Source organism: Mesoplodon densirostris, chromosome 10, assembly GCF_025265405.1.
Source record: "Mesoplodon densirostris isolate mMesDen1 chromosome 10, mMesDen1 primary haplotype, whole genome shotgun sequence".
Classification (NCBI taxonomy): Eukaryota; Metazoa; Chordata; class Mammalia; order Artiodactyla; family Ziphiidae; genus Mesoplodon; species Mesoplodon densirostris.
This window is the reverse complement of record NC_082670.1, coordinates 103134027-103142253: the sequence shown is the minus strand read 5'-3', so window position 1 is coordinate 103142253 and position 8227 is coordinate 103134027. Positions and strand designations below refer to the sequence as shown.

Genomic DNA, 8227 nt, shown 5'->3' with positions numbered 1-8227 from the left:
AAGAGCAGCAGACATTTAGCTTGTACCTTATAAAACTAATAGTCTTCCCTGGATTGCAGTTAAATTGTGTAGATGCTGGCATTTCAACAGACTGTAAGCATCACACCTGGTTCAACACTGTATATTTTATTGGAGAATAAAGTGCCTACATACTAAGTACTCGGTAAATGTCCACTGAATGACCAAACGATTCCCAGGATGAATTAGCGCAAAGTCCAAATACGGGGGCTCCGGCTGGCAAGCCACCTAGGGTTTGATCAAACAGCTACACCTGAAAGTTTGCTGTTAGAATAAGAATCCCACACGTCAGATTTCTGTGGAATACGTGAGCCCCATCTCTAGCTCCTCTCCCCACCACAATCACAGCAGTCAAATAAAGTTGAGGAGTTTATTAGGGAAACATGAGAGATAAAGACACCCCAAGTGAGAGAAAGAAAACTCTGAAAATGTCCATTTTCGAGCCAAGTGGGGGCCTGGACTTGACCTCCCCCAAAGGACAAGAAACTGGTGGGTGAGCAACATGCTCCGGCAGCCACCTCGCCAGGGCTCCTCAGACAGGACTGCCTCTGACCCCCGGCCAGAGGTGGGGAGGAGACAGAGAGCGTTTATAGAATCAGTGCAGGGGCAATGAGGGCTGCAAGGAAAGGCTGAGAGAGGGCGAAAGAGAGAGGCGGGGGAGGACAGAGTCCCACCTTTCGGCTCTTAGCGCCTCAAATACGTTGACAAGTAGTTCTACAAAGTGTCACTGAAGAAGTAAAATGCCTAATGTTGTTTCCGAGAGTCCCCTGCACTCCTCCCCACACGCCACATCACACTGCTGGGTGTACGTGGCAGAGCCCAAAGGCCACATTTTTGAAAAAAAGAAAAACAAGAATAAGCCCTGTTGCTCTTTAAGGAGAGAGGAAGGAGCTGAAGGCTGCTGGGGCCTTTCCCACGAGGGTCTGCGTTCTGTAAAAGCAACTTCCCAGCAGCAGCGTGGCACAGTTCTAGGTGAGGGTCTCACCTTTTGTCACCTGTCAAAGGAAAATTGACAATCAGATAAATTCAAAAGCATTAGAGGGGTCTAAAAAAACAAAATCTTATTTTCTATCCTAGGTAGTTGGGAGTGGTAGAGAAGATGACAGCTTCAGAGTCCCAGAAGGCTGGTTTAAATTCAGGCAAGGTCGTTAACTTCTCTAAGCCTGTTTCTGCTTCCAGGTGTTTTCAGCAACAAGTGGAAATGTGCATTCTCTCTTGCACGGCCATGCCCGCCTCATGAAGAAGGCCCTTGCCCATCATACTCACCCTTGCTTCAATGTACTCTATTCGCCGTTCAAGAGCTGTCAATTTCTCGTTTAGTGTTGCGAGTCTTGAACGACAAGACATATCTGGCAAAAGAAGACTGACGTTCAGGATTAATGCCATTCCAGGCACAAACACACACACAGCCCCTAAGATGAAGAGGAGGAATGATATATCATGCAGAGCACAGATAAGAAGAACGAGTGGGCAAAACAAGGCAGTGGGAGGATAAGGTGAGAAGTATCTTAGGAGCACAGCTGCTTAGAGAGGATCTGCCTGACTTCTTACCAAATGTGGCAGGCAGAGAATAATGCCGCCCCGCCCCCCCGCAAGATGTCTACGCTCTAATCCCCAGAACCTGTGAATATGTATCCTACAGGCAAAGGGTCTTTGCACATGTGATTGAAGCTAAGGACCTTGAGATCTTGGATTATCCAGATGGGCCCCATCTAATCACAACTCCATAAATGGAAAAGAGAAAGGCAGAAGAAAGGTGGAAGAAGAGATTCGAAGTGTGAGAGGGACTCAACCTGCCACTGTTGGCTTTGAAGATGGAGGGAGGTGGCCATAAACCAAGGGACGCAAGTGACCTTTAGAAGCTGGCCGTGGTCCTTAGCTGACAGCCAGCAAGGAAACAGGGACCTTAGTTTTACAGCTGCAAGAAACTGAATTCTGCCAACAACCTATGGGCAAGGAAGCAGCTCCTCTTCTAGAGCCTCCAGCCCTGCTGTCACTGTGATTTCAGCCCAGTGACCCAGTGTTGGCCTTCTGATCTACACAACTGTAAGATAATAAATGTACGTGGTTTAAGCCGCTATATTTGTGGTAATCTGTTATGGCAGCAATAGAAAAGAGAAAACTAATACAGCAACGCTGTACACATGGCCATTTTCTAACAGGCAAACCAAGAGTTTCAAGAGAGGGGAAATGACAAGAGGAAGAAAATAATCTCAATAGGGAAGAAAAGCAGAGGCCAAGGAAGCAGCAGACCCTGAGAAGGGAAGGTGTGGTGTTTCTGAGCTCATGGAAGCCAGCTCACTGCTGCTGCTCTAAGGGCACTTGATGTCCCACCAGCACCTGCACAGGCCTTTCAGAACAAGAGAAAACTTGCAGAACAGCAACTACCCTGTGGGTCCCATCTTTCATCTGCAAAAAATTCCTTTTCTTCCCCTACCTTTTCCGATCTCTTTTACCACCTCACCCAAAAGGAAACCTAGATTTGCCCTAAAATACCTTTCTCCCTGCAAACTTCTCTGACACAAATCTCTTGGCTACTCTTCCTCCAACTGTTCTCAACATCCAGGAGAAAAAGGTTTCCAGGCATGCTAATTACTCCCATACTCCTCCCAAAACTGTTCTTCAGTCATCTCTCAAGAATCCTCACTTCTGAAGTTTAAAATATCCACTCTCCGAGACACTCTCCCACCCAGTGATCTAACACTTCGCTCACACCCCTCCTTTTCATCTCTTCCCTGGATGTTATGCAAAAGCGCTTCAGCACCCAATTTAACAAATCTTGCACACCCTGATCTTGCCTTGACTTTCATTTCATCAAGTCCAAATCTTACTCATCTTGCCCTTTTAAACATTCTCCTTCAAGTCAGTTCAAAGTGGACCTCTGAGAGGTCTTTGCTGATTGGATATAATTCTCCCTCTTCTGTAAGGATTTTTATTCCGGACATTGTTCGCTCTTTTTAATCTTTTTTGTTTGTTTGCTTTTTTAATCCGCTAGTGCTGCTGCTTCTAATTCCCAGATCCAGCTTGAGTAGAAGCACCTCAGCACCCTCCTTTTCCCGGATACACTGCCACTGCTAGGACGGCCCAACAGGACCTAATCTCTTTTCAGCCTGGTTTTTAGAAGCTCAAAGGCACATCGTGTATACTATTCAGTAAGAGCATGAATGTTATCACCGACAACCTGTCTTTTCCCATAAAAACGTCTGCCAAAATGAAGAGGCAGGGTGGTGAGAGGGAGGGTTCCTTCCTGGATGGCTGTTCTGTTCTAGCTCTGTCAATCTGGTGATGAATCAGAATCCAAGAACAGCACTATGTTACTGGCCTGCATGGATAAGCACTGTTGAAAATTTAAAATGTTGAACTCTAGAAACTTCAGTCATATTTCAGATCCCATTAAATATATACCGATTCAAACAAAATGCTGGGAAACCATGCGGCAGACGGACAAATTTGAAACCACAATGCATTTATATGTACATTATCACCAGACTGTAATGGAAAAAGCCAGTTGTCCTCATCAGGGTGCTTGATGGTGTGCATACATTACCACCGCTAACAAATGCCAGTTACCAGACAACTTCTCTGAACTCTTACTGCACGTAACCTTAGCCTACAAAAATCAACACTGTCTTTCTCTTAAGGTCGTATTTCTCCAACAAAATTATAAACTTCCTAGGAGTGGCTATGTCCATTTATTCTTATTTATCCCTTTCTCACAGCATCTGATGCACAGCTGGAGTTACAAGAGGCAAGCTGTATTTGTTGGCTAAGTATAAGAATTGAGATTTAAAAACAGCCTCATTCTCTATTTTTTTTGGTTACATTTCTCTGAACATATTAGCTTTAGAGTCAGGAAAAAAGGCGTAAAAATGAAAAGCTATCATCTGTAACAATCTAGTTTTAGAAACTTCATCAATTCAAAGTACAGAATAGGCCCAGTGTTAGGATGTTAGCGCTGCATCATGATCTGTGTGTCCTCAGGTTCAGGTGGTCCTCGAATGCTGAAAGGGTAAACCACAAAGAGATCAAAATTCTACTCACACCAGCTGGAATCACAGGGTAAAAGCTGTTCAGAATCATTAGGTATCCTGGAAAAACAGTTCCCTCCCCAAAGCACATGCCCTACACAACCTCTCTGTGGTTAGGGCGAGAATTATAGGTTTGCTGCCATTTTCAAAAAGCTATAGATGCCCCCTCAAAGTAAACGCCCGCTAAATCTTTGCATCACCAAATCACATTATAAACACAATACAAAGCCCCCCCAGATACATGTCAGAACTGAGAAGTCATGTTAAGGGCTTAGAAAGGGAAAATACATCCCACACTCACTCATCCTGAGTCATCCAATGCCAAGATAACACACTCAAGTCTATCCTTATGATTTATCCAGTTTCTCAGCCTGGTGGTCTCTGTCTAAGCTTTTGTATCGTGATACCATCAATCTTCAGGAACTTGCCTTACCTAACTGCTAAGATAAATTGCTTTAACTTTTAATCGTGCTTCTTAATTGTTCTTATTTGTAATTAATTGTTTTCTTTAAAAGGACTAAATCCACTTTCTAAAATCTTCAAAAACCACCTAGTAATTACTCCAAATATTAGGCCATTATCCTCACCTTAAAGGAGAATAATGGCCTAAGCCAAGGGAAGCCATTTCTTCCAGCTCTTGAAGAATGGAATCCTATGCATCTATTTCCTTGGTCTAGGACTTGCTGGAAATTTTGAAGAAAAAAAAAAAGTCTTTATTCTCTATCTGATCATAAAATGGGACTCACACGCAGTTGCTAAAATCTCACAACAGGTATTTCCTTGCTTATAAAGCAAGAAAAGAGACACTTCTCCGCAATCCTAAGCTCAAACTCTTCAATTTTTGGTTAGTTCCAAGACTCACCCACTAAAACTTCAGTAATATGTCAAGAAGTTTTATGTCAGAGATAAAAGTATGTTTATTATATGCTTATTAATATGATTCCGTGCTCAGAAACGAAGTTATTACATTACTTAGATCCAAACTGGGGGAAGTGAGATGCTAGATCACTTTTTTTTTTTTTTTTTTTTTTTTTTAGCACGGTATGTGGGCCTCTCACTGTTGTGGCCTCTCCCGTTGCGGAGCACAGGCTCCGGACACGCAGGCTCAGCGGCCATGGCTCACGGGCCCAGCCGCTCCGCGGCATGTGGGATCTTCCCAGACCGGGGCACGAACCCATGTCCCCTGCATCGGCAGGCGGACTCTCAACCACTGCGCCACCAGGGAAGCCCTAGATCACTTTTAAATTTTGAACAACAGCACCAGTTTAACTTCTTATTTTAGATACTTTATTTATTGAACTGACATTCTTAATATTCTGTTTGGATATTCTGTGTCTACATATCAGATACTAACTCCTACCAGATAAATGAAGTCTTTCACTTCTGGTTTTAAGAGTAAAAACTCTCGGGCTTCCCTGGTGGCGCAGTGGTTGAGAGTCCGCCTGCCGATGCAGGGTACACGGGTTCGTGCCCCGGTCCGGGAAGATCCCACATGCCGCGGAGTGGCTGGGCCCGTGAGCCATGCCCACTGAGCCTGCGCGTCCAGAGCCTGTGCTCCGGAATGGAAAAAGTAAAAACTCTCCACGTCAGTTATCTGTCCAACTACTTTCCACTGCCTCTGCAGATTAAGCCAAAGTGTCAAAGCTGTGACCCTGTCATCACGCCATCCCTCCCGAGGCATGGAACATTTTGTTTTCTCTTATCTGGCTCCGCCTCTGAGGGAACGTTATGAGTAAAGAATGCCCTATAGAACCCCCAATAATAGTTTAGCTCTCTAAGGAAGCAGGAGAGACAATTAGGAGAACTAACATCAAAATAGTTTGCACAGAACTTTAAAAATAATTTGAGGATACATGAGAACTATGACTTCTTGACTACCATTCCCTACTACAACCTCTACACTAAGTTATATGTGTGAATTTGTACCACTGACATATAATTTATACTAGTCTCATTTCTCATTAATACTACCTTCACCCTCATTCCCTGAGTGAGGAAATCCATCACACTAAGTCGCACTGTATGTGAATATATTAAGACAAAAGCAATGTTCTGCTTTGTTCTGAAGTTGTCCTTATTTCTTCTTCAAGGCAGAAATTCTTTAAATGCAGGAAATGGTTCTTATTCTGTCCCCCACAGAACCTGAGAGAGAGCCTTGTACTCAGATCTAGTTTCTCTTGCTGAAGCTTTCTGACAAGCCTCTTGCCCTGTCACCTTTATACTGCTTAGGACTTGTCAGTTCTCTAGCTAGAAAATAATTCCTTTTGAAATCTTTTTTAATACATCGGTGTCCCCTCCTTAATCTTAATCGCTTAATGTTGCTGAAAGAGTGGACCAGAAGCACACCAGTTGGAAAGAGATCACTAGACGTCATCCCCACACCTTGTGATGACATAGAAAGTCTACCCAGTGTTCAGTTCTCTCAAAGAAACACTTGGAGAACATGAGGTAGGGGGTCTCTGCTAGGGGCCTGCCGTCCAGAAGGATGTGGAACAATGCGGAGAGAATTTAAAACTGTCACGAGCAGGCCTAGGAAAGATTTTGCTAGAAGCAGACAGAACACCCACTGTCGGCTGGAGACTAGCAATGCAGAGATGTCCATGGCCTGACGCGATGTGGACCTTTCTCTGCCCTCATCTGCTGCCACGCAGCACAGCGCGCGCGGAGAAAGGAAGGAACCCACAGGAGGGGCCGGAGGGGCGACTAAGAGGCTCGGAGCTCAAGGGTTTCGACTCGATCCGGAAGGAGATGGGCAACCGTCTAGAGTCTTTACAAGACAGTGACACAGCCATGCTGCGTTCCGAGCGCCAAGTGGGGACTGGAAGCGAAGCACAGAGGAAGAAGGGAGGCGACTGAAGAGAAGGAAAGTAGCAGATGATGGATGGGGCTGCCTGACGTATCCGGGAAAAGGAAAGATTTGTTAATGGATCCGGGGTGAAGGCAAGGAAGCCGATGAGCTCAGCGTGGGGCAGGAACACCCCACAGGAACTGCCCAGTGGAGGCCGGGGGTCAGGGCGAGAGGGGGAAGGTGCGGTCTGAAGGAGGAAGCGAAAACCAGCAGGAGCCCAAGGCTCCCCGAGTCCCCTTCAAAGCTTCTCAGCGCCCTCCCTCAGCGGGCCTCCCTCCTCCCAGCCTCCCCCTGCTCGCCCGCTGACCGAACGAGTTGAGAAAGTCTGCGATTTTCTTGATGCTGCTGGTGATGACCTCAATGTACTCCCGGTTCGCCCAGTCCTGGTGAATCTCCCGCTGCACCGGATCCTCTTGCCCCGCCATGGCTGCAGCCTAAGGAAGCGCGATTGCGCAGGCGCCTCGACCCTCCAGGCCGCCAGTGCGCCTGCGCCGCCAGCTCACACCGGTCCCGGGGCATCCACGAATCCACAGGCCTTGTGGTGCGCCTGCGCATTGTCGCGTCTTCACTAGCCTCTTCGCGTTGCTCCCACGCCCCTGAAGACCGTCGCCTCCAGGCAGTGGAGAAGAATGGAGTGCGCACGCGCCAAAGTCCACCCCCACCCCCACCCCATCCGCCGCGCCACCGCCACCACCACCTCTGTCACTGGAGGTTACGGTCGTAGGCGGGGGAGCATGGGCCCGCATCACCCTTTCCCTCGGGTGCTCCAAACTAAGCTTGCGGTCTGTGTCCACAATAAGCTGGGCATAGCCAATTAAATCACATTAAATACAAATCATTTTTAAGATGCCTTTTAACAACACAACATGATGTCCCACCTTACAATTATCAAATGAACAAACGTTATTTTTTTTTTTAACGATAATAGTGTTGAAGAGGCTGAGGGGAAACTGGTAAACTCGTAAATAGCTGGTCACACTAAACTGGCACAAACCCTTCGGAAGGAAATTTGTAAATTGTTAGCAAGAGCTGTAAAATTTTTCAAGCTTTTTAACCTAGGTATTAACAAAATTATTGAAAAAGAAAAAACACTTTATGCACAAACGTGTTCTTTGAGGCATGTGTTTTTAAAAAATAAATCTCAACAGTTGGGGAATGGCTAAACATTGGTATGGCCACTTAGAGCAATATTATGCAGTCATATAAATGCTAATTATGAAGAACTGTGGCAACATAACGGAGATGATAAATGAAAGGGAAAACAAAATGCATGTGGTTTTTTTTTTTAAATTGCAACTATGCAAAAATTATGTCTGCTTGAGGACAAGAAGGA

At 45.7% G+C, this 8227-nt stretch overlaps 1 protein-coding gene across 1 annotated transcript; it reads right to left on the bottom strand.

Annotated features, from left to right (window-relative positions):
* Positions 1–374: 374 nt before the first annotated feature.
* Positions 375–7368, bottom strand: BRK1 (BRICK1 subunit of SCAR/WAVE actin nucleating complex). Its single transcript, XM_060111066.1, has 3 exons — positions 7202–7368; positions 1285–1367; positions 375–1013 (listed from the first exon to the last, which is right to left on the bottom strand). Exons 1-3 carry the CDS (start codon positions 7317–7319, stop codon positions 987–989), a joined length of 228 nt encoding a protein of 75 aa, XP_059967049.1. The 5' UTR covers positions 7320–7368; the 3' UTR covers positions 375–986.
* Between the last annotated feature and the right edge of the window lie 859 nt (positions 7369–8227).